This window comes from Balearica regulorum, chromosome 3, assembly GCF_011004875.1.
Source record: "Balearica regulorum gibbericeps isolate bBalReg1 chromosome 3, bBalReg1.pri, whole genome shotgun sequence".
Taxonomy (NCBI): Eukaryota; Metazoa; Chordata; class Aves; order Gruiformes; family Gruidae; genus Balearica; species Balearica regulorum.
In genome coordinates this window covers 64,008,172-64,034,828 of record NC_046186.1, presented here as the reverse complement: position 1 = coordinate 64,034,828, position 26,657 = coordinate 64,008,172, and the positions used below count along the sequence as shown (strand labels likewise).

General features: G+C 40.6%; 1 protein-coding gene across 3 annotated transcripts in view; it reads right to left on the bottom strand.

Moving 5' to 3' along the window:
• Nucleotides 1-26,657, bottom strand: part of PDE7B (phosphodiesterase 7B) — a 178,749-nt gene that overhangs the window by 1,565 nt on the left and 150,527 nt on the right. For all 3 annotated transcript variants that reach the window (XM_075748191.1, XM_075748192.1, XM_075748190.1), the window contains 9 exons: nucleotides 20,298-20,449; nucleotides 18,972-19,035; nucleotides 17,265-17,360; nucleotides 15,486-15,586; nucleotides 13,857-13,988; nucleotides 7,892-7,983; nucleotides 6,682-6,826; nucleotides 4,606-4,702; nucleotides 451-531 (listed from right to left, as the gene is read on the bottom strand). In XM_075748191.1, coding sequence (XP_075604306.1) covers nucleotides 451-531; nucleotides 4,606-4,702; nucleotides 6,682-6,826; nucleotides 7,892-7,983; nucleotides 13,857-13,988; nucleotides 15,486-15,586; nucleotides 17,265-17,360; nucleotides 18,972-19,035; nucleotides 20,298-20,449 — 960 coding nt within the window. The remainder of the gene's footprint in view (nucleotides 1-450; nucleotides 532-4,605; nucleotides 4,703-6,681; nucleotides 6,827-7,891; nucleotides 7,984-13,856; nucleotides 13,989-15,485; nucleotides 15,587-17,264; nucleotides 17,361-18,971; nucleotides 19,036-20,297; nucleotides 20,450-26,657) is intronic.

Here is a 26,657-nt window from a genome sequence, read left to right as displayed (position 1 = left end):
AAACCCTGAAAAGAAGTATCAAGAAACCCTCAAGCAGCCATCAACTCTTTTTGAAACGCACAGCTTTTGACCAGTGCACATGACAAGATGTGGCTCCATCTGTGTATGTAACAGTAACATCTGTGAGAGAGAGCATCCTTCTCTGAGGAGATTCCAGACTAGGAAGTAACCGGTGTGTAATCACTGTGTTGGCTGTGATTTTTCTCTGCAGGTATTAGAATGACCCCTTTTTTCCCTAAGCAATGACTCCTTTGTCTTTCTAGTGAATATTTGGTTTGGATAGGTTTCTTTTTGAACATTTTTATTTGGAATGTGAATCATGACTCTTGCGGTACCTACAGTTCTTACTGTTAAACCAACTAGATTGGGAAAGAAAAAAAAAAAAAAGAAAAAGAAAAGTCTCTCTTTGAGGTTGTGCCATAAACATGGGGAGAAGAAACTAATACTTACCGATCTGTATGCTTGGTATTGTATCCTTCTGCTGATTACAAAGGGGGCTTATTTCCAGTTCAAATTTTTGTTCCAGATCACCTGGGAAAAAAAAAAAAAAGATAAAATAACTTAGGGCCACTTATATCTCTTCTCCATACCTGTGTCAGACTCTTACAGTGACTGCAACTGTGATTTGAGCAACTGGAATCTTGCACCAATGATGACCATGTTAAATGTCTAAATACCTTCATTTTTTTGGACTTTAAGTATCATAGAAACTGAGTATGCATACAAAGAAAAATCTTTCTAAGGAAAGGTGACTTTTGCATGAACATTACATTTGTGAGCACTTACATTTTCTGAAGACGTTAGTTTTTAAAATAGATTCTCTCACATGAAAGATTTTTAGCACATGCTAGTTCATTTACTCAGTGTTCAAATGTCTTCCTACAAGAAAAATGCAATATATATTTTTTTAGAAGAAATACATCTCCATTAGTACTGTCGTGTGAGTTGCTACCGTGTGATTGTGGAAACTGCTGTTAAAGGACAGCGTGATGGATCCAATAAGGGCCAGAGCATGGGCTCAGGCAACAAATGTTCATGTGTCAAGAGCTATGGAATTCATGTTATAAATGTGGAAAAAGGATGAAATTAAAAGTTTGTCTTTCTTATAATTGTGGTGTAGCTGCTATGCCTGTGCTGTTGCACTGAACTTGCATCACCAGTTCCCTGGGTGGTCCAGGAAACCCTGGACTGCATGGGACTGATTTGAGACAGCGGACAGACTTGAAACAAAGCGGCTGACTGAACTCCTAGCTGCCTCCATAGCACGGTATTGGACTAACTGGAGCAGGAGGTCTCCAGGTGCAAATCTGGGACTGCCCTGAAGACTCGTACAAGGCAGTGCCTACTCTGACTGGCGCCGGAGTCTTTCAAATTGTTGAAGAACAGCCTGGCCTGCCCACTCCGGATGCCACCCTAGACCACTCCTGCTGCAGAACTGATCAGATTTGGCATCGAGAAGATGCTTATAAACAGTCAGTAGAAACTAGTCCTGCAGATGCAGACATGGTCACACAAAACAGTCTTCCATACATAGCTAAGACAGGAGATAGTTTTAATATAGTTGAAGGTAACCAATAGCAATGGTCATACGTATGCTGGAGTGGTCACAGAGGACCACAGGCCAGCTGGATATGAGAATCCAGCAGAAAACGAGCTCAGGGAGTCTCATTTGCTCCAGCTGAAGCTGCTGTTGCCAACCAAACAGCAACCACCTGTCGTGCTGGAGAGACTGCATGTCCCCATGCAATCAGTACTCCACGCAAAGACTGCTGTAAATGAGTTAAGGTTGGTTGGTGTTTTTTTAAACAAACACTCTGTGAGTGCAACATGTTGATCCTTTGTGCTCGTTAGCCTCCTCCGAGCCGCTGCCAGGGTACGCTCTTGGGTGTTACTGCCTGAGGTACAGGCCCTTTCCGATGTACAGTACGGGAGGGAAGGGAGACGAACTGCGCTCAAGCTAAGTTGTGCCACTTGCCCGCAGGCAATAATACTTTGTTCATTTGATTTACTAATAAGGATGCAGTGAGGGGTTGTTACAAGAAATTTTGCCATAAATAAGACTGACCTGCTAGATCAGGCAAAACGCTGTATTCAACCCAGAAAGCGTATGCTTTAAATCCACTGCTTTTGTTTAGAACTTCTTTTCTCCCCGTTAACAGACAGTTTTGACTTAAATGGTATTGTGCCACTCGGGCTCTAATAGCCCCATATGAAATACCTTGTGCAGTTTTAAGCCTTGCCTTTCTTCTCTCTGTGGCATACAATGGCTTCTTAAATGTGAGGGGAGTATTTTCAGTTCTAATTAGATATTTACAACAACCCAGGGAAATGTTTTTAGCTTCACAAACAATCAAAAGGAACAACTGGGCAAAATTGAGACAAAATAAGAGTTTCATCATGTTTCTAAATGTGTGATTTGTCTGTCCTCTTCTTCCCCTCTATCCCCTCCAAAAACCTTTGGCCAAAAAAAAAGAGTATCTAACTCTAGTGATGTCCCCTCTGCAGGTATTCTGGGTTCAAAATGGTTGATCTGTCTGGCTTGAAGTGTATCAACGTCTTCTTGTCTTTGACAAGTCATTTAATTGACAAAGACAAGATTTGCCTTTGCGCACATGGTAACAACTTAAATGATGGTCAAGTTTCATATGTTTCAAGTTGCTATAAAAGTAACTGCATGAATTAGATGCTGAGAACTTTCACGCTGGGAAAAACTTTCCAAGCAATTTAAAAACCCCTCCAGAGAAACCCATCATTAATGTTACTTAAACATTAGCCATTTTCCTGAAACTTGTTTCTTTCCAGTTCCAGTTTTATACAAACAAATCAAGTTGCATTATTTACCCTGTGTTCCTATTTGACTTTTAAAATGCTCATTTGAGAACAAGTTAAAGTTTTTTGCTAGGAAAAGTTTGTGTTAGGAGTTGCTGTAGGCATCAGGTGGTCCCTGAAGTGTACCTGATTGTATATTTTATTTGCTAATAGATGTAGTGTAGATACACCAGATGACTAGAAGGATCAAGATCTGAGTCTACTGAAATGGCATTAGAAACATTTGGTACAAAAATGTTCAGACTTTGTATGTTTTACAGGAGGAAGATTAAACATGGCACTAATTGTGCTATAATCTGCCTCATCTGTAGTTAAAAATAAAAGCATAAGAGCCATGGTTTTCAAAAGCTAACCTTAGCAAGAAAAAAATACCTTCAAGCCTCAGCACCGTGTGTAAGGAGGTAGAGAGGGCTACAATAACATTCTTAAGTAATAATTGTATCTAAGTACATGGTAGTTAATGTTGGGTTTTGTATCACTTACCAGGACTATACAGCCACCAGTGACAGTCAAACCAGAGTTTCTGTATATTCTCCCACATGAAATACTCTTTTTTTTCTCCCTGTTACGCCTCTAACTGGTCTTATGTGGTCTGGTGTCCCCTTTCAGAGGTGTATTTTAGATGTTAATAAATCTTGAGTCTCAGGGAAAAAGCCTACATTTGTAGGAGTTGAGAGTGCTGTCTTTCTCAGCGTGGTCTCTCAATACACTAAAGGTGAGGTACTGCACAACTGCGGCCCTGTCCTCATGTGCTGAATATTGATTATGCCTTAACTATACATCTGATTAAATAAACCTGCATCTGACAAGCTGCTTATGTCCCTTCAAAAGCATCAAAGTCAAAGACATTTCACCGGCTTAAGCTGACACTGGCTGAAAATTAACTTGCTGACCTATTTGTCCTTGTTCGCTAATGTTATGGACTAACGGTACTAGGTACCAGCTTGAATGTGGCTTGATTTTATAGTGCAGAATTTTAAATGAATTGAGAGCTTCATTGCACGCTCTTCCAATGTTTGTACCACTTGCCTTTGGCTCTCAGGATGCTCCGAACAAAGAATTTAGCAGTGATTAAACTCTGCTGCACCCTGTGTTGTAGCACAGCATGACCTTGCCTATGCAGATAGAGCCAAATGGTGTAATTACTGTGTTTAAAAAAAAAAACCCCTGCCTGACTGCGGTCTCTGCAGGGGTTTGAAAACATTTGCAATAGGTCCTAGCTGAGCTTTGGCTTGCCTGCTTTGGCCCTTTCAACAGCGCTGGAAGAGCTCGACGTGTGCTGGGAACTGCGTTTGAACCCTTTCTCCGCATTCGTGGGCAGAAGAATGTGTCATATTTGGGAAACAGCGAGGGTAAGGCTCCCATCGGAGTCGTAACAGGAGCGTGAGAAGTGAGGTAAAACACAGTGGGCAGCGGTAGGATTTTGGTGCAGCGTAGCCCTGGTGCCGTTCCAGCTCAGAAGAGCTAATGGTGACCGGAGGGCTCTCAGAGAAGAATCCAGCCGTGGGCTCTCCTGCCGAATTCAAGCGCGGAGGCGCAGCAGAGCCCTCCCTCCCTCCTGCCTGATGCTGTTCCAGGAGCAGCGAGGGCAAAGAAAGGCTTGCTGCTCTTGTATCCCTTCCCACTTTTCAAACGGGGCAGAGTATCTCTTCAACAGCTCCTTCTTGAGGGAGATTTCAAGGCAACCTGGGTAGGCTGAATGCTACCTCTGTCTCGCCACGCAAAAAGCCTGGAAAGCTGAGGTGAAAGGGGACCACCCTGCGCAAAGGGGCTGACCTTGCCGGTAAAACTCTTCGCAGACCCGTTCACTCCACTGTTTGCTCAGATCCCAGAGCCGGCAAGGGTTGCAAATGTCAGCACACTTGAGTGCAATCTGAAAGCAAAGAAGAAAAGTAGCAGTAAGAAAAGAAACTATTGTCTAGCCGTGCTTCAGCAGTAAATCTGCAGCCATGAAACTCCCAGTGATGTTGGGAAGGGTTAAGATCACCTTTTAGAGACTCAGGCTCACCCAAATACGCCTTTTGAGGAAAGAGCATTTACTTAAGCCGCAAACAGAACTTTCATTCAGTCCTCCGCTTTACCGTAGTGAGAACAAGAGGAGGGCCAAATTCCAAGGCTGCAAAGTCTTTTGGATATTCCTTGCAAGGAATAAGCCAACAAAAGCCTCAGGCTGGCTCCTGCTGACTGCCTGGCTCAGCATCCACAGCTGATGACAAGGAAGGGAAGAGCCAAGCTGGTGTATTTAGGCATCATTTCTCTGCGGTCTCAGTGAGTGACCTTGCATCTCACTTCAATTACACTTCATCTTAATGTCTGCATATTTTTGTTTACAAAGCTAAGCACAGGGCTCTCCGCACTGCCCTGGCTTGGTTTCACTTAGTTAACTAGTACTTTTAAGTGCTTTGCAGGGGAATGAGTACAGGAGGGCAAGAGGTTTTTAAAATCAAGTAACTGCTTCAGAAAAGTAAACCATGTAATAGTCTGCCTTACTGCCTTGGAACAAGTTGTCATGTGCCTCATTTCTTCACAGATTGAACACAGTCAGTTAGCCTGACAGAGGTCAGAAATCATTCTGGCAGCCGGGAGGAAAACATAAGAAATATTTCCTGTATAAATTCAGACCTGTGAACTGGAGAAAGGAAGTCTCCAAGTCGCTTTTCTCTCTGGATTAAATTGATTAGCCTTAATGTTACTATTACAAAGACCTTTCAAACATTCTATAACTTATCCCAATCAATCAAGATTTCTTGATAATTTTTCTTTTCTTATTCCACAACTAATCCACCAGATAAGTAAATCTCACCGTGTCTATGCCCTAATTACTATCTTCAAGAAAATGCATAAGAAACTTTTTGCCATAGTTGAGATCTGTAATCCCTCTGCGTTTGGCATTTGCACAACTTTCTTGCCTAATCTGTCCAGAAATATGATAAGCCCATCATCCTGCCTTGCATGGTCCATGCAGGAATCTGACAAAAGACCATGTCTGATGGAGGACAGGCGAGCAGATTACTACATTTCCCATGCTGCTGGAGGGGGAAGAAATAACAGATCAGCACATCTTTCCTTGCAGCTGTCACCTTTCCTCTAACCTCAATGAAGTGGTAACATGTAGATGTTTGATTTATAAATCACAACGATTACTTAAACTCCGTTATGTATTTAAGAATGAAACTAATATCATTTCTCCACAGAAGCATGTATATGCAGCTACTTTAATCACAATAATGCTTTAATAGGTAGAGGTTTATTCTGAAGAGCCTGTTAATGACTGCAGCTTAGCTGGAAGAACCAGTCTGAATCTATTTGATTTTTAAATAAAGCATGGATTCTTCATTAGCTGGCCAGATCCACTAGAGAAGCACCTGCTGCCATGGCAACAGCTGTCTCTGCAGAGGCAGTTTCTGAACATCCATCACAGGAATGGGACTTGGGCACCTGATGTCAGGCTATCTTGGAAAGAACACTGGCAAGGGAGGGTCTCCTGCACGGTGACAGAAAATAACACCAGTGATGTGACGTTTGCCAGAAGAGAGACTATAATCGAATCATTACCTGGCAAGAGAAGCCACAGTCGAGAAATAAAATAATTAATGGCTTATCTTCATTTCTCAGCATTTGACACTCTCCTGTATCTGTTGCATTCACAGCTTTTTAACTCAAGGAAATTACATAAGGAAATACTGGAGGCACCTTACGCTTGCCTGACATGCCAGGTGGCAGAAGGCGATAGGTAAGGAAATGCTGATGTCCAGACACACTATCATATGCTATTCTAACATATACTAGGAAATACTGTGACTTGAAAAACGAATAAAAAACAACAGTGGAAAACGATTTTTTTAAAGTTACCTGAAGCATAAAATGTCTGTCTTGTGCATCCTCCAGCCTCAAATCTTGATTGTCAAGGTGAGACTTCAGACGGATCAAAAACTCATTCTGCCTGTTGATGTCTGTTGCCAAGATCAGGGAGCCCAGCTGCTGCTCGATGTCCTGTCTGCGATAAAGGAAAATAAGCCCCTTCAATCATGGAACCATCGAACATTAATAGCTCAAGACAACCTGCTACAGATCATAGCTAGCATAAAGCTTCCTCTTTCCTTATGGATCCAGTCTGACCTGTTTGGTCAGTCTCTGCTGCGGTTTGCAGGGTACAACTCTTCTAGCTGCCTAAATGGGTTCAGGAGGAATAGATAATATAGAAGAAAAATGCTTGTTGGCATAGGTGGTTCTGAAAAGTGCTAGGAAAGTAAAAAAAAAAAAACAAAACCCAAACCATAGCATGATGCATACAGAAAAATGCTCACATCTTACTTCAGCTGCTCAGAGCTGGGTGGTGAATACTGCAACTTTGAAGTTGCAGTTGAAGTTGTGAAGAACTGAAGTCCTTTAAAGTATGACTGAAGTTGGTGGCCTCAACCAAAGGATTTCTGGAGGGATATGGAGCTTATTGCTTACAGGTAACTTGTTTATATTCTTGGTAAGGCGATCTATGATTAAAACTTAGTATTGCAGGTTGTTCGTTGGCTCAATCTCCATTCCCTGGTGGGAGTAAAACTGCACAAAACCAGCAGGTGAAAAGTTAGCATCAACTTGGCCAAGGTGCTCATGTTGCTGTGGTTTTTTTCCTTTACCCAAAAAGATGGCAAAGACTGAACTACACCTCCTAAGTCAAGTGTGGAAGTCCTGAGCAGTCTTGAAGCTACTTGACCAACTCCTCCATTTTTCTATGTCATGCTTTTTAACCACTAGATCTTTCCATATTTGGTTGGTGCTATGTGAAATGAAAATTGCCAACAATGGATCTGAAAAGGTCCATTCCTGCTGGGACTCCCAATGTTCCCGGCACTGACAGCAGCCATTCCTGTGCTACAGAAGTGACAAAGTCTTAGAAAACACTTTTGCTGTATAACTTTGTCTCATAATTCCATATTGGCACCAAGTAAGGTCAGGGAGTTCAGCCTACTCTGAAGCCTATGCCTCTTTGCCAGTCTCTTTTTAAGAATGGTGATGGAAGCCATGGACTAGTTTCAGTGATGCATTTCCTCCAGCAGACACTTACGTCACCTCCTTGGGCAGATGTGCGAGGAGCCGTGACTCTCGAAGCATGCCTATTGTAGATCGCCAGTGATGATTTTCTAGCACGGAAACATTCTAGGGAGGAATAAAAGGAATAAATTCAAGGATTAGGCAGGTATCCATGGTACAGATTTGCCGTATCACATGATGCCTAGAGCTGGTCGGAACTGCTGTAACATGAGCCTAAAATATGTGCTTTTTAGCCACCTTTTGGATTTGAGGAATTGGTCTGGATTTCTAGAGTTAAGGGCCTTGTGCTTCTAGGTTTCCTAGCTAAGGTCAGCCCTAGAGTCCTGTTGTTCTACAGATTTTGAGTCCTGCTGTGAACAGAGGAGCTAATCTCATCTGAGTGGGAGGTAGCTTGCATTCTAACAGATTTATTAACAAATGAATTAAAGTATGAGTGCAAAATCATATTTTTACCTCCTACTGATCCCAGGTTAACTTCTCAGCTTCTACAGTTTGAATGCAGAGCAGACAAGAAAAAGAAAACTAAACTGCCCAATTTCCTTTGGAGTCAGGGAACTGGAAGCTGCCTGCAGCTGCTCAGTGAAAGCAAGAGGGGTATCAGTACAACTGAGCATCTGCAGCCTGCAGCAACTTACTTTGCAACAAATTTTGAGTCCTTTTCATTTGTTTGCTTCCAACTAAGTGGAACCAAAGTTAAACTGGAAAAAATTCCTAGGGAACACAAACCTAGCTTTCTAGGTTGTCTGTAAATTACAACAAATTAGGTATCTTGTGTCTAATGACTTTATATTACTATCCTGACACACAATGCATTTGCCGGTCATCACTCATTTTGTTCACAGAGTACTTTTTCTACCACTGAACGCCTCAGAAATGCCACTTGTTTAGAAACCTCTAACACAGTTATTCTAATTCACAAAAGCATCTGCTTGCTGCACAGAAGCAGCCCAGCAGAGCACCCCTCCAGTGAACAGCACAGTCCTCAGTTACCCACGACACCGCGCACAGCGTGAATGAGACGACTGTCACCTAGCAATAGGGACGCTCTCAGGGGAGTTACGGCATCTGATCCCTGTTTTGGGCAGTCTACGGCTTTTGCAGTGGAAAAGCACTGGATTAAAAAAAAAAACCCAACACAACCAAACCTTCTAAACAGGTAGCAGAGACTCTACCCCGTCACTGCCAGCTGGGAAATCAGAGTCCCTCTCTCCAGCCACTGTTGATCTCTGGCTCCTTTCTGCACGGTCCCACAGCTCTGAGGCGCAGCGGCATTAGTGCTGCCCTTCCTGTTGGATGTGACACGCAGGTTCCGCTTCTCCAATAGGGACCAAACAGTATTTTCTCCTTCAGGCTTCCCCATCCTCTTTTGTAATCCTGACATACCTAATGACTGTTGAAACACTAAACATTGCCAGTAACCAAGACCCAATTTGCATTTTGATCATCTTGTCTGTATTTTTCTTGAAATTTTGTGCTCAAAATTAGTGCAAAGGTGAGACTGCAAATTGGATTGGTTGCCTATTACGATATTTGCTGCAGTACATTCTGTTGCTTTTAAATTCACACAATCACTGATATGTTGCTTTGGTATTTTTTTTTGTTCTTTTTTTCCCCCTAATAGAAATCACAGATACTGGGGGGGGGGGGGGGGGGGGGGGTGGCGGGCAGAGGGGAAACAAAACAAAACCAACCCCAAGACCTTCCAACCATGCAAAGACTAAATCCTTTTCCTTGGAAGAGCTGACAGACTCAGAATCAGGATCAGCTATGCAATATCTAAATTACTTTCAACAGCAATTCTGTTCATTAGCCAACTTAAATATCCCTCTTCTCCTTTTGCCTTAATACATCAGGATGGACTTTTGCAATCCTGCACTCTGACCAAGAAAAATAAGGGAATGTAATAGGACATAATTTTTTTTTTTTTTTTTTTTTTTTTGCTTCTTTCACCTCCCTAATCTCAGAGCTGAATCCTCATCCCAACAGTCACCCCAAATCCACAGGCTGCCATCTTCCCACCCTAAGGTAAACCAGACAAACCCTGCCTGCCTGTCACCTTTGGCTTTTGAGAAGGCTTACGCTCATTTAAGACAGAGCCTGTGCGCAGTTCCTGTAGCCCCAGTCTGATGCACCCTTGACGCATCCCAGCTGGGGAGATCCCCCTCAGAGCACCCTGTGCCCCCACGTCCCTTCCAGCACGGCAGCACTACTTGCCGGGAGGAGCTGCCTCAGCTGGGGCATGACGCTCCGTGTATGCAGTTGCACTTTGGCCAGGCTGAAGGCCAGCTAGGACAGGGCTGAGTGTGTAGGTATCCAAGAACTTCTTGCACCCAACTAATAGCTACTCAAAGGAAAAAGCAATCATCTCAGGTATCCACCCCAGAGCATTTCTGCTTCTAAGTGTCTGCTCTTTGCCTGCTGCTATAGGGCAAACTTAAACCACAGCTGCTGCACTGTCTAGCTTCCCACACTTAAGGCACATGGAAGAGCAAAAAGGAAAGGTCAAGTTAACAAGCGACAACTGAGCATGAAGTCACATGGCTCCCCTGTTAAATGCAAGCAGCCAGAACCCCTGAAGCTGCTGCCAACAATTAGTAGAGTCAGCTATTCCACCTTATTAAGACTAATTGCCATGAGCGATCTGATTGCCTAGGCTGGTGGGGAGATAACCTATGCAGGGAAAAGGCTATATGCTGCCTTGTAGACTGGGGTGCTCTGCTCTCATCTCCAGAGAGCTTGCTTCCCCAAAGTTTTTATTTTTTTAAAGAACTTAGTAGTACGGGTTTGTTTTAAAGGCTGTATGCTAGGAAGCCTCTATCATGTGTATTGCCTAAAATGAGTGGATTGCTGTAACACGGACTTGAGGACTATAAGGAAAAAAAATGGTTTTTCACTTAGACTATCACAAAATCTCCAATCCGTGGCTTTCCCTGAGCTGTTCAAACCACCACACTTGACATATGCATTTGGAAAAGAGTAATAACTTGAAAAGAGGAAGACTTGCTATTAGGTGTGTGCAGAGAAAACTTCAATTTTAATTCAGAATGGAAGGCAATCTAAATTTCCTTAAACCTGATCATCCGTTCTTAGTCATTGAGCAATTACACAATGTTAAATACCTGAAACTCATACTTGAAATGGTGCTTTTAAGGAAGGCTGCAAAACATGTTTTCCTATTTCTTGTTTGTATGTATCTATATTACAGTTGTAAAGCGTTCTTTCATAGTTTCTGTTTTGTCCTACAGATGTTGTGTGTAATCACTGCAGACTTCTAATCTATTACCCTTCATTTAAAAGCCAAAGATAGATCTCAACTCTATTACTGAAGTTATAAAACAACATTTTATTTACATTAATGCTATTTGTTTTTTTAGGAAATTAATAAATATTTTTCAGCAAAATACAGTTTCTTTTTTTTTTAAAAAAAAAGCAGTATGACTTTTTCTGGTGTTAGCTTTGATGTGGAGTTTTTGGATAAATACAAGGCAGCAACCTTGAATTCTATACTGCTTTCAGTCAAAAGAAGCAGAAATAATGTTGGATAAGCCAAATGTATCAACCAGAATTTGAGTTATTTGTGACTTTTAAGGCTACAGAGACCTAAGACAATGATTATCAAGCAAGAATAAAACTTTTATTTTTCATTTTAATGGCCAATGAAAGTTAGAATTGAATCTGCGTCACAAAACAAGGACTACTGTTATGCTCCTCACAAGAGGTTAAGTGACCTCCGGGTCCCTACTGTCACCTTTCATACTCTCAACTGTCTTTGTAATGCTAGAGACATGGATGAGGCCCTTTTATTTTTGTGGAAAATTACAGTGCCTCACATGCAATAGACTCTTGTAGAAATTACCCTATAGATTACAAAAAAAAAAAAGTCTTGCATCATAAAATATGGATTTCATTTGAAAATGAATATCGAAAGCTCTGAGCTCCTTGCTGATGACACCTATCTTCCTGAAACATGATTCTGCTCATATATGCCCTTCAGAAGCTGTCAAACACTTTGCATCTTAGTCAAATACTGACCGACCTCATTTTGCAAAACCTTTTTTCCCAGATGATTCAAATATAAAGTTCTAATTTAAATTTACAATCAAGAGCAAAGAGATGTCATAGACAGATAACTCTAAGTCTCAGTTACTACTGTCTCAGTGACAGATGACTGCCAACTATATTAAAAACTTACTTTTTGTTTGATTATTTTTCTGATTAGTCCCAGGAGTTCTGTGGCTCTACTATTTAAAAGCAGAAAACCCTTGAATGTTTTTTGTTTGTTTCAAGCACATGTTAAAGTACTAATCTTGAGAAGTATATAATTTATTGTTTTAAATCTCAAATCTAAATTTTTGACTAAAAATGTTTTCAGCAAAACTTTTTTTCCAGCATTGTTATTTTTATTGGCATTCATGTACTGTATGCTACTAAAATCTTCGGAAACAATCTGGGCTGAATTTCAGGTAAAATAATATAAGTGAAACTTGCCAGTGAACATCCCTAAACAGGATACTTAAAAATCACATTTGCTGTTGAAAGATTGCATTTGCCGTATTGTCACTGCCTTTTCTAACCAACATTTGAAATTATATTCAAGCCCAGTTAGCTGAGCAGAAACCATCTCTCCAGGATAGTAAGATCTTATTTTAGCTACACTTCTTTCAGATTAGCCTGAATTTTCAACCTAATTATATATTACTGTTTCCCACTATTAATTTGAGAAGGAGATGTTTAAGGGTCATAGGGTCAGGCTTTTTGTGGAATGGCTCTACCCACTCTTCAAAGGATCCTTAACATAACCTTCCCAAAGTCCCCTGGCTTAGTCCCCTGGCTTTCCTCCCTCCCCACTCAGCTGGCCTGACATTTAGAAAAGTCTGGAGCAAAACGCACCACACACGTACGGGTATGAAAAGGCTCCATTTGCTAAGTATATGTAGAAAGGTACATAGCTATCAGTGAGTCTTCTTCAGTTTGATAAATTTTTAACTTGGGATATTCTGTTTCTGGTACCTTATTACAAAGGCTGAAGTTGTCTCTTCCGAAGGCTACAAAACAATACCATCTCCATTTATTAGCTATGCATTACGGTTAGTGCAACCAAAATCATGTGCATACATAATCATGTATACATTTATGCAAAAATTATACGCACGGGACAGTGGTAGATAAAGTCCAGAGCTACAGTGATTGCCATGGGCCAAAACTACAAATATATTCAAAAAGGACCACAAAAGTCAGGGCAGGGTAAGTTCATTGACAGTTATTGAACAAGAGGGTCTGTGTTTTTGTCTCAGGAAGTCTTCTACTACTGCTTGCCAGAGCTGGGAGGATGTATTCCAGGTGAAGGACAGCTCTGTACTTATCCCAGGCTTATGTTTCTCTCTGAGATCTTTTGCTGGCTGCTCTTAGCAACAGGATACTGGTCTAGACAGCCTGTGGTGTGACCTACAGTGGCTGTTTTAACTTCTTTCTTTATATCTCTAGGCATGTTTGGGTAAATATCTACAACTTTTCCCTCGGTCTCCTCTATAAATTTTTTTTTAAATTGCAGTATCCATTAAGTGTTTAATTTTACTAGACTCATAAGAAGCAAAACTTTCTTTTAATACAACACCGATTTAGAACATGCTTGCTTGCTCACTGAAGGAAGATGAAGTACAAATTGCCTCTCCGTGATTTGAAATCTCCTACCCGCAGTTCCTTACCCTAGATGATCTACAGCAGAAATAACCCAGGCAACTGATTTGGCTTAAGTGTCCTCAATAAAATCTGACATTTCTACTTTCTTTCTCATGTGTATCATTACCTTTGCTGAAGAAGAGACACCCAGTGAGGAGCTCAGCTGAAATTGTCCAGACTCGAAAGCGCAGGTTGATTTGACCAACATCCCCAGATTTCAGCATGAAAGTTCCCTGCAAATTGCTTAGACCCTCCTTGACACCATTTTACATATTACCAACTTGATGAGCAGTTTTTACCTGGTACAGGCTGGCAAGGTGGTGTTTAGTTTTGATTAGAAAGGGCTGGTTGACCCCTGGATGATCCACGTCATGAGCTGCAGCAGCTAGCAGTCCGAGCATGACGTCCGACGGGGTGAGGAAGTTGGCAAGCTGAATCACACGCATTAGTCACAACAAGAACGTGAACAGTAAACTCTTTTTTTTTTTTGGCAAATAAAGGAATCAGCTAACATCATGGCATTGCTCAGTTTTGCAGGACAATACACAAATGTCAAATATAAAAAAAATTTTGTGAGCAATGTTTTTAAGGTGACTGTTGAACAAACATCTATAAAGATATCAGACTATACAGTGATATTTTATTACAGTTTGTACTTATCTCTTTATCATTTATGGTAATATAAGGATTGTTGTATAGAAGTGCTTAGACTAAAAGATTCAGTTTTAAAAATTAAGTAAGTATACTAGCAGGTTGGCATAAATGCCAACAGCATACATGATAAGGGCTCTGCCTCACACAGTATTTAGTAATACAAACAATACATTAGGCTTCATTTTTCTAGCACAGCACTGTGCTGTAAAATGCAGAGTTTATAAACTTTTGAAATTACAAACTTGGCTGTTAGATATCTCAGTTCAAATATAAGTATTTTATTAGAGAACATAATTTACCTTTCTAACTTCAGACATCCAAATTTGAAAACCTGCCCAGATTTTTTTTCTACTATACAGCTTATCATTCAGAAGCAAATTTTGTTATCACTGGGGAATAAAAAATCAAGTCTTAGCATTTTCTGTTTCAGAGCGTGCGATAGTTATTACCGGCCCGACGAGTCTGTACAGAGTACAGGTCTATGAGCTGAAAGAAGCATCCTGTGATGAGAAATGAAGAGCAGTATGGTACAGATTCTGGACATGGGCTGTCCTCTGCACTTTTTCACAGGAGGGACTTGCAGATCTTACAAGAGATGGAAATACAGGAAAGCTGGGTCCTGCTCCTGTCCTCGCTTACCATTACTGTATTCTGGTCTAACAATTTGCTAATTCTAGCAGAACTTCCCTTCATTTAAATCAAGCCAGGAAAGATTAGTTATATTCTTACACTGTGGCTCCGCATTACAGTATTACAGTGCCTTCCAGTAACACATAAAGCATGTCGTGAGGGCTTGCTGCAGCAGCCAAAAGCTGCCGTTCAGTCATGCAGAGGACACCCTTGCAGCAGACCCAGTCAAAGGGAACGGTTTCCCCTTTTACTGGTGTTGCTCTGCCAAACCTGGTATTTTGAAACATCGATGCGAAGGGCTTATGCCCTGAAGGGACCGAGGCGCGGGCACGCGCTGCCTGCTGCTGGCTCTGCTGGGAGGGCTGCGGCCACTCGCGGGTGGCTGGTACGCACGGTCGCGGGAAAACTTGGTGGAACTCATACGACCGCACTTTGATACGTCACCTGCGTGATGACAAGTGACTCTAGTAGCTTGTTTAAAGTGTCGGTAATCTGTAGCTGACTCCGCTACTGCCTTGTTGCTGATTTCAAGTACACAATTGTTTTCTGCTATCTAAAAATGGTTTTTGGTGTTGTTTTCCAGTCCTGGGGAAAAAAATTGAGAATTATCTGAAAACAACATCAGTGCGAAAGGTTGTCATTACCTTGGGCTCCCTCAGATAGCAGTGCATAGCTTGTGTGACATCAGCAGCATGGACCGCATTGTGGTACGGGTTTTGGCTATGGTAATCTTCTTGAACCATAACTGGGAACCAAAACAGAAAATAAAGATCCTTTTGTCTCTGAATGCCATGGCCACAAGTGGGAACTCGATTTAAAATACAATTTGAGGTTTTACAGTCAGCTGCCTAAGGAGTTTCTTCAAATATCTGTAGCTTACTTAGACTGGTGCTCTCATTGGGATACCTTTAGAGAAAAAATGCATGAAAGGATTTGTGAGGCCCAAGGGGATATACCGGGTCTAGTTCATAAATCAGCTCTTTCTTGCCTTAGTGAAGGCTCTCATTCAGGAGTAAAATAAATAAGGAAGAGAGGCAAATTTATCCACAACGGAGTGTAATTATTTATGCTGCTGTCACAGAGGAGTAATGCCATTAAGGCAGCAGCACCTATTTTACAGTGGCAGGGGGGAGGCCCCGAGTATCCTGGCATCATTTGTTATTCGAGTGACTAGCGATGGTCAAAGGCATTCCTGCATCCTCCAGACAGAGAATGAAAAAATAAAGCATTGGGGTATTCGGAGCAAAATCTTATCTTCTGTGATAATTTTAGTCACATTTTAAAATACTAGTCCCTCTTGTTTTAGTGTGCAATGCTGGAACTGGTCCAGCTGGAAGACCAAGCGACAGCCTTTTAAGTCTCAGCTTTCACTCACACAGAAGATCACGGAGGTGCGTGCTTCACGCTCACCTCTTCCTTGCAGCAGTGCCTGCGCCATTGGGTGGTCTCAGGGGGACACCACGTGAGCAGTGGAAGCTGCACGTGATCTTGCCCAACGCGCCCTCCTAGACACTATCAAATTCATCAAACAGAGAGCTAACGGGCAAATTTCCCATGGCGCTCGTCTCCAGCATGGGGAACGCCAAAGAAAGCCCTAGCCTTCGGTCTGTTTCCAGCTCCACAAGCATTTGAAGCTACAGTGGGTAATCCTTTAAACCCTGAACACCACTAGCTCTAATTATCCGAGCGTCCACTTCGCGGCCGCCCACAGGAGTCAGAAGCAGCAGGGAGATTTTGTCTGTCTCCACCGGAGGAATGCTTTCCAGAAGTGACAATTACGCAGTCTTAAACAAGAGACCTTGCCTTTGAAACTCCGTCTGACAGCCGGCATTCAGCCGCATTCAAAACATGATGCAAAAAGTAATTGATTTTGGCCAATTTCTTCTTTTGGTTCGCTGACAGCATGGGGCTAATATTTCTGTTGGCAGTAACAGCAGCAGGGGCTTTCATCAACACTATTCAGTCCAGACAGCTTGATATAATTTGTTAAATTTTGAACATAAGCTTTTAACTGCCCTGGGTCTCAGTGGTCTATTAGTCACTAAAATAATGACACTGCACCACAATTGTACTGTGCACGGGTACACACTGCAATGTCTGTCTGTCTGTCTGTGTGGGCCTACTCGGCCGGCCACATCTCTGCATGACATACTTTTTTTAAGTCACCAGTGCAATTGTGGTACTAGGACGCTTCAGCCCAACGGAGAGCCTTTTGAAGTCCCTCCACTGACTTAATAGGTACTGAACCAAGTACCTGAGTGCCTGTAAATTGTATGCTAATATATATCACAGAAAGGTTTTACTGGAATATTTGCAACAACATCATGATTTTACATAGACAGGCAGAGCAAGCCAGTGCTGCCTTTGACGCCCTTCTTAAGCTGTAAACTGGACTTAAAGACGGCTTCGAGGGGAGCACTTACCTAAAAACCTGTGTAATGTAACCATATCTAGCTGGAAATGGTGAATAAGTCCATGCACGTTGAAAAGGTGACAAAGCAGTGTTACAAGACTGTTACCTAAAAGCAGAAAGGAACAACTCTTAGATTCCCTTCATGTGTTGTTACAAACCAAGCAAGACTAAAAGTCTTGGTAATTTCCTAACTAATAGCTCCTATCCCCTTAGCTCCTAACCTATGAGCTTAGATGACACTCATATACTCAAAAGTAGTTTATATAAATTACTCCTACATATAATCAAGATTTGATGGTACAGGTACCAGTGGAGTGCCATTCTTGTGACTAGATGCCATAAAGTCACGTTTGCTGTTTCAACATGACACAGAAGGCAAATCGACATGGTTTTAACTGGAAATCTTTTGACAGGCTTGTTTGAGAACCACATCGTCGTCATAATCCAGGTCTGCCTCCAGAAACAACAGAAGGGAGAATGGCTTTTCTGCCACTTCAGTTTGCCATACTGTACTAATTTATTAATTACTGAGAATTCAGCAGTTTTTCATTATTTTTTTTTATTTGGCTGTACAAACAGGTAATTAATCCATGTACCTAGCTCAGCTACAATTGCACCTGATAATGATGATGCAGACAGGAAAAAATGAATTGCAGCACTTATGGTCTCAAGTCCCACTGTAATGTTACGCTGGCCATACTGTGAATCCAATACTGGGAAAACTGGCAAAATTGAGCCTTACTAGTATTATACAATCAACTATACATATACACAGGATTTTAAAAAGTTTGCACTGCATAATTCAGCAGCAATGTTTCCAGAAAAGTTTGAAAGCCGCCCCCCAAGACCAACCAACCCATACAACATATAAACAATGTTTGAAGGGAGTCTTCTTACTTAATGTAACTCAGGAAAGAAAATGAATAGATGTACGAAGAGGACATGGAAACTTATTTGGCCTCGACTACTGAGCAGAGGCGCAGAAAGGTAATTTAGAAGAATTATGCTTTTGCTTCCCTTGCCGTTTGCAGTCCTTTCCATTCTTCACTGCCAGTCACTCAGCTAAAGTACCCTCTAAACCAACTCTTTTCTACACCGTCTACCCCAGCCAAGCCTAATTAGACTGGGGGAGAGGAATGAGGGATCTCATTTCTATGAGCAATACTGAAAGCAGAAAGGTGCGATCGTGACCCTCTTCAGCAGCTACCTGATCAAGAGGTATTGCGGAGACATTGGGGGGGGGCTGGTGTTACTGGCATGTATTTAGACAAAACATTTCACAGATTTTTACTGTCTTAATTAATTTCCTAATTTTGCTGCTGAACAGAAGGATATTTTCAGTTAAAGGTACTTCATGTTGATAGAAATCGACTGATTATGGAGGTCTGGACTTATCAACCAATGTATCTAATAGGTATATTTAAAGTACTTTGAATTTCCCAGGTAAAGGAAACTGAAACACTTCCTTGAAAAGGGGACCATAACAAATGTAGGAGATTAGGTTAATACAAAAACACACTTTAAACATTATCCTACAGTTGTGAATATTCTGAGAAAAGCCTGAAAAAGTTCAAGGATATGATTTTAAGAGAAGTTAACTGTGTCCAGTTTCTCTTCAGTAATCTAAACTGGAAATGTTTAGTAATTATTTAATTAGGGATTTTTAGAATAGTCATATATGAGAGATTAAAATTAAAACTTTTAAAAAATTACTTACCATTTGTCAAGCGGTCAAACAAGAAAATGTCAAAATCCCACATTCCCACTTTGGATAGCATATGCTAGAAAAAAAATATAAAAAGGCAAATGACTGGTATGTCAAAGTGTCAAGCAGATTTAAATCATTATTCCACATTAATCAATCACAGGATTGGTTGCTGCAGCTTTAAAGTTTTGTTCGGGAAACCTATAGAGATGTATTTGAAATATCAGACATCAGGAACCAAATTTAGCTATAATGCATAAAATATCACTTGCATTTTTAATGGAGGAGGTTTTGAACTTGACACTAAAAATATCTTCTAACAAAACATGGAATAATATAGACCAAAACATTACGAAAAGATTCCCTTTTACTGCACAACTTCTTTATTGTTCTTTCATGTCCCCAAATCAATTCAGCACAAATTCTCCTAGGTTTTTATTACAGTAAAACACAATCATAGCTCTCATGGTGAACATGAATTACATTTTGCCAAACAAACCAATACACAGGAATAGCTTTTATGAACCGAGATACAGTGCTTCTGTGAAGCCCACTTGGCCACGCAGAAGAACCCATCATTACCACCACATACAGTGTTTTTACAGCTACGTCAGTTCAGTCAAGAGACTGAGTTGGGACTAACTGTATGACCTACCATGGCATATGCGCGAATCGAATGTGCATTCACTCCCATCGCTTAGCCTATATTCAAACCAGTTCTAGATTCTTAATTACTTTCTAACACCTGGCACATAACCTTCTCTTACAGAGAATAAAAATTGCCTAGGCACATAATCTCAATGTCATCAGTTGTGCAAGTTTTGTTAGAAAGTATCATTCAAAGCAAGCATAAGAGCTGCAAAATAAGAGAATCACGTGTTGATTATTGTGAAGTTCTTTGCAGTGAATGTTCCCTGTTTTCTAGCCTTTGCCATTACGGAGAGCTATTGTGGGTTGCCTAATAGCTGCTCCATACCAGCTGAGAGACAGCTGTCTTTTTTCAAGCGGATGAACTAAATCCTGTGTCAAGACTGCGCTTACTTAAATCAGTAACTCAGCCAGGGATCTCTCATCCTTTGATAAATCCAGATTATAATTTCAGTTGACAGAATCTGAAAATGCTGAATAAATTTAGACTTTTTCTTGTTGCTTTGAGACTAAGCCTTTAAAGCTGTAACCATAAAGGAGGAATGGGCAGTCTGTTTGCTGTGAGGCAGGCAAGTAATGTGGGTCATTTAAGACAGATCAGCCATATAGCTGTTTATCTGAACACTGAAACAAAACTGACACTCTCTGGAATATTGTTAAAAGAAATGGAGATCTAGAGACCCGTCTTACCCTTGCTTGCCCAAGGTAGTCCTCATCCAGTAGGTACAGAGAGGTTTGTGGTACAATTCCACGTAGTAACCGGGATGCATGGAAATATCTCTGGAAACTTAACAGTCTTTTCACTTTTTTCTTGGTGCCGATTTCCCCTGAGAGTGTAGTATCTACGAAAAGCCGTAAGTACAGAAACCATGAAACCCAAGATGAAGGATGACATTCTCAATTATTTAATGAGACAGAAAAACTTTCAAATAGTGATACAAAAACCATACAGTTCACGCTTCTTGCCAATCCAAACTGAGGAGCAGTATTCAAATCCCTATACCTGAGCGTAATGTATCTGTTTATTTCAGAAAGGAAATACCTTCCAGCAAAAAGAGTACTAACGTAGGACTTGGAAGATCTGAGTTCAGCGCACGGCCCGCCACAGACTTTCACGTGATCCAGGCTAAGTCAGTGGAGAGGTGATAGATCACCTAACCGTGGATGTCTAGAGGGAGCCTAAATGGCTGGGCAGAGTTAGGTATGGGAAGGCTGCTCTTAGGCTTCTGCGCCTCTGGTCCCTACCTATACAATTAGGTAGTGCTATACAAATAGCACTACCTTGCTGCCTCATAGGAGTGTCACTGGAATACATTAAAATAGCATAGCACTAGCATACAGCGTGATCTTGGATATAAAACCAAAAAAGTGGCCTCAAAATACAGCTGGAAAGCACAATTGCATGACCTGCTTTTGGAAAATGAGAAAGAGAGAAAGAAGTAAGAACAGGTTAATAATCCTATTGTATTGTCTGCTGTCCCTCCTACATCTTAAGGCAAATTATAAATGAAGAAAATATTTTAGTTCCACAATTAGGAAAGCAAGTATATTCAGGCAATACGTGCATTTCTGGTTACACAACATAGTATGTTCTTTTCACTCAGTACCAGGATAATTCTAATTCCCTAATGCTGTATTAGGAGATTTTCATATAGGGCTAAACGTGCCACAAAAACCAAGGCAATTTTTATACAGTGATTAAATCAGTAATTAGAGTAATTAAATTACCTTATTGTTAGTAAGGCTTCCTAAAACTGATAATGACTGAGGTAATTTCATTTGAGTGTTTAACAGAGCCTCACTTACAGTGGTGATGTTTTCATTCTGCAGTCTGGTATAAGTTTTGGAAAAAGGGAGGGCAGAAACTGGACAGTTGTTCGAGGGTATATGATTCAACACAGTTTTATTCATAAGAGGAACCTTGTAAGAAACTGAAGATTAAGCACTCCTTTTAGAGAACAGAAATGATTGCTTGAGATAAGAAGCTGCATCGCAATTCACTGGATTTCAGGCTTAAATAAGAGCTCAGGAAAAATATCTATGGACTGAAGATGACTCTCTCTATTCTGCTATTTCTTTTCATGCAAAAATGCTTAGCATTGTTCTGCTGTGAAATTAAAATATGACTTTTTATGCTGCTTTTATGAGTATTATTATCCTGAGAGGTTTTTCAGATAAGTCATTAAGGTTTTTTTTTGGATCATGTATGGTTCAGTATTTGATCAGCAGATGTGCGAGCACCTTCTGTAGCAAGTTTCTTCCTTAAGCAATCCAACAGCTATTGAGCAACACAATGTCAGTAACAACAACAACAGACACATACTTACATCCTGAGTATCAATAATTAATATATTTTCTTACACCTGTACGTCTCCCACTTCTCGTGGGCAGCCCAAAAGCCCCACCAAGTTTTAACAGTATAAAAGCACAAAATAATTCTATTGCAACTTGACAAGCCATGTGTTTTCAAGAACGCAAACAGCAACAATGTCACTACTGTACCAGCCTTAAGGTTAGATTTTCATTTATGATGTGCCAGCACCTGCCTTAATTCTCTCACACATTTTAAAAGCTGGAACAATTTCATGGCCCGTTGAAGGAGTGACTAAGGTAGGTGTTAACAGTTACCCAGTGACAGCAACATGTGGAGGAACTGGCAGGCTTGTTTTCACATTTCTTTTCATTTATATAGTGCTGCTAAGAAAGGGCTGGCATTCAGTTTAATTCCTGGATAACAAAACACTCTTAAAATTAATTCAGTTTTTAAACTTTTGTCAGCTGCTTCTCGAATTCCCAACTTTCCTAATTCCAGCTTTGCCCCCAAACTGTCACTGCTTTCAGGTAATAAGTTTAAATTTTAAAGTACAGAAAACTTCCCTTTTGTACAAAAAAAATGAGTAGTTGCTCCAACTATTTTTTTATCGAAGTTCATATCTGGTTTTCCAGTTAAAGACAGATGATTGAAATTACAAGCTATGTTCCCCTAAACTGTCTTTAAAACTCACATGTAGAGTTGCGGTGGATGATCTGAAGGTGAAGGTTTGGCCCCAGTCCCAACATCAGCCGTACGTTGGATTATGAAGAAGTGGTTATTTTATCCTTCGGATTATCAGATTATTTCAGTAGGACAAATAATACTTACAAAACCCCCAAACCACCAGGTTGAAATAAATAAGTTATTGTTGTGAAACATATTTTCTGAATTGAACCGTCAAACTTGTTGCCACTGCTTTGTCACATTGCTCCATAGGGCTGTCACGGATCTCAACTGGAATTTAATCATCGGCAGACAGCGCTGAAACATGACTTGCTGCTTCAGATGAGCAGAAAAGACTACCCGCAATAATCTGCTGCCCTGTATTTTCATTCATAAGGGAAGGAGTTCATAATACTGATAAAGAATGGTAGGAAATGTATTCTCAAAATTGGGCTCTTGACAGAACAGCCCAAATCCCGCACTGCAGTCTATCCACATGCAAAGTCTGCATGTCATGTTAAAATCACGTCCTTTAGGTCATTTCAGTAATAATTGATTTGTCCATGAATCACAGGACTTGTAAGATGATTGCTGTGTCCCTTAACAGATTACTATGCTATCCGCAATAATGTACCTTATTATGATGGTGTCTTGCATAAAATTGGACTAAGACTATGCCCAGCTCTGCGCACAACACACCCCAAACTATTATAATCTCATCAGCATTTTCTCTTTCCCCTCTAAAGATCAGTGTCAAACAAAAAAGAAAAGCACGGCCATATGAAATTGAGAGAAAAAGGACATTTAAAAAGAAGAGCAAAAAGTGAAGCAGCTGAGAGTGAATGCTGAAATTCTGTCCTCAGCTCAGCAGTTGCACCTGAATCTCCCAGCAGCAAAGAGCCGTTCCTAGGATATGGGATCCATCAGCTGGCACAAAATCAAGATGCAGTTTTAAGATGAAATTAAGGGTTTATGCGAATGACTTATAGTAACATGCTGAACATACCCCTTCTTTACTGACAATTGTAAATTTCAACTTAAATTGTAAATAAAAAATTTTCTTGATGACACCTCATGTAAGTCATATAATGACTGAAACATAAAGAGTTATTGTTAGCTATTTCTAATTAGGTGAAATTGAATTACAAGTAAATGAATCAAAAATATCATTGCAGATATCACTGAACTTCAGTTGTGGAACTTATGGGTACTAAAACATATGCTATATTATCTAGTTACAGAACACAAGCTGCAAGGCTCACATGGGAAGGATTTAGTAATTATGTGCAATTTGGAAACGGACGTGAAAGACGAAGAAGAATGTCTTTTGTTTATAGCCATAAAACTTCCCTTGAGAACTGTGTTTATCTTTAATCATTGTGGGAACTTCTGAATGTTTCATTTACCTAAAAAAGCCTCATCTGTATCTCTTAAAAGACGCACATTCTCATATCCTGTGGAGTTACTCCTGGCACAGTGGTTGGAGAATCCCTTCTTTGTATACTGCACAAAGTTACTGTATGAATTACATACACATATTGTATGAATTACATGCACATTTACAGAAGCGTCCATCTAAGCATTCCTCACAAAGCTTAACTTCTGCCTTCAAAAACACAGGCGGCCTGACCTCACAGCCTATCTCCTGACGCGTTTCAGCAGGCAGAGAAAGTGGTTGCCTTTTTCCTTGGGTCACTTGATACCCACATCACATATACACACTAGCAGATCACGGGTGATGTCTGGATACCGCACGTGGCCCTCAAGAGGTTAATAAGCTACAGGAATCAATGGTCGCCTTCTCTTCTGCTAACAAAGTTCCTCCAGTTACACAGATCGGCTCGCCTTAACATGATCTACAGCTCACTACACCCCAACCTCTGTTATTTCAGGGAAAGAGGTTTCCGGCGCTAGGAACTGCTACCAGTTTTCTTTCAGATTTCTTTCACATTGCTGCGCTAGCATGTGCCTGCAGGCAGCGTGAATGTAAAAATGACGGAGGTTATGTTAACAATGGTTGAGTTAACATCCAGAAACGATCACATAAATCAAATTTGGACAAGGATGTACTTAACTCTGCACCAGACATTCATTACACTGTTATTGTTCTTTCAAAGTAAACAAACTTGGTTATGCATTCAAATAAAGCCTGTGAGTTTTCCTTCACAGAATTGCCTTTTTTATTTTATTGCACCTCAGTGTACAATAAAAACAGGTCATCCAGCAGCATAAGTGGGTAACAACAGGTTTATTAATTTTCAAAAGCCAACTGATTCAGAAACAGAAAGTGGTTTTCCTCTTCTTTCCAAAAGGATGCAGAATAAAACCAACATATAGAAATCAAGCACCTGTCTTTCTTTGACTCATACGGTTCACAATACCCTTTCCCCTCTTCCGAGGATGCAAAGACATTCTGTACTCAGTCACTGCTCTACAACTGCACGCCCAAAAAGTCAGGCAGGATTGGTAGAAAAGTGCTGGAGTATCTGAAAGATAAGGTGAGAGGATCAGACCAGCAATTTACTGTCCAGTTCGCAAACAGCAAGGACTCTGGGAAACAATTTGTCTCTGGTCCTATACATTATGGAGGTAGTTTCCTGCACTGGTTCCTGGCTGGACAGACAATTAGAATGTTTTTATTTGAGAGCCCAAGAGATATGTAATTGACTTATGAGGAATAATTGGTGTTTGTCCATTTTTGTGTGTGTCAAATCATGCCAGGCATTTAGATCACCTTTACTGAAATCTTGTTTGGCAAACTCATTGCATGACTTTTGGTTGCTAAATTTTTCTTATTAGGAAGAGTGCATAGCATTGCTGATGGAAAAAAAATTGCTATGCCTTCTTAATATCTTCTTACATTATGGATTTATCATATGATCCAAAAGACAACAGCAACATGAGTAGGGATTGCTGAACTAGTGCAGGTAATTTAAAAATATATTCCAAACTTAATACTTCAAATCTGAATATTGGAGAAGGACTGCTAAACTAGAAAAACGGGTAACATCATCTCTCCGCACTGTCTAGGCTTTCCTGTTACCTTGCACCTTGCAGTCCAAAAACTCTTCGGAAAGGAAACATTACAGTTTTCAAGAAACCATATGGGAATCCAAAAAGTTTGTGTTACAAACATTTTTTTTTTATCTGCTTCCCTAATGTCTAAAAAATTCTCTGTTCCTTGACTTTTGATAAAATTCAATTTTCCAAGTCAAATGCTTTCTGTTAGCTGCCATTGTTCATATGGGTTACAACCACATTATTTGTCTTTAAATGGGTAAACATTTTTTTCAATTAGGAAGAGGCTGTGAGAAAGAGAGGAGGACTCTAAAGACATCAGAGAGAAGCAGAAAATTAAAAGTAAAACAAAAGATCGTTAAAATCTTCCACTTTGAGTCAAGATTCCATTCTTCAATCACCTGCATAAGTGCACAAAAATCAATGCAGAGCCCTGTTTACAGAATAGGCACTCGTGTGCTTCTTTGGCTAATGTTGTTAATGAAATGTGAGAGGTTCTGGGATGCCAACTTTCTAGGTCACCTTACTGTGGCGTTTGCTCTTCTTTCAGCATCACTTGAGGTGATGGTGGCTTGTAACAGCTCAGTTTCCAAATCATAAAGTTCCTGCACAATTGTTGGCAACTTGAGGAACACAAGTTGTGCAGTTTCCCCCCCATCCCAAAATATATTCCTTTTGATACTGTTTGAAAGAGACTACAGAACTTAAGAATTACATAGATTATCCCACTCTATATACAAATTATCCCATTACACCAAGTTCTGGAGAAACTAGGGTTTCAAAGACTAGTTAACAGAATATTAGCCTTAATAACAGGAAGACGAATAGATTAAATCCAAATTTAAGATAAATTTAGATATGTTTCTGTGTTGGTTTTGCGTGGCAAGGTTTTGGTAGCGGGGGGGCTACAGGGGTGGCTTCTGTGAGAAGCTGCTAGAAGCTTCCCCTGTGTCTGACAGAGCCAATGCCAGCCGGCTCCAAGACGGACCCGCCGCTGGCCAAGGCCAAGCCAATCAGTGCCTCTATAACAACATATTTAAGAAAGAGAAAAACAG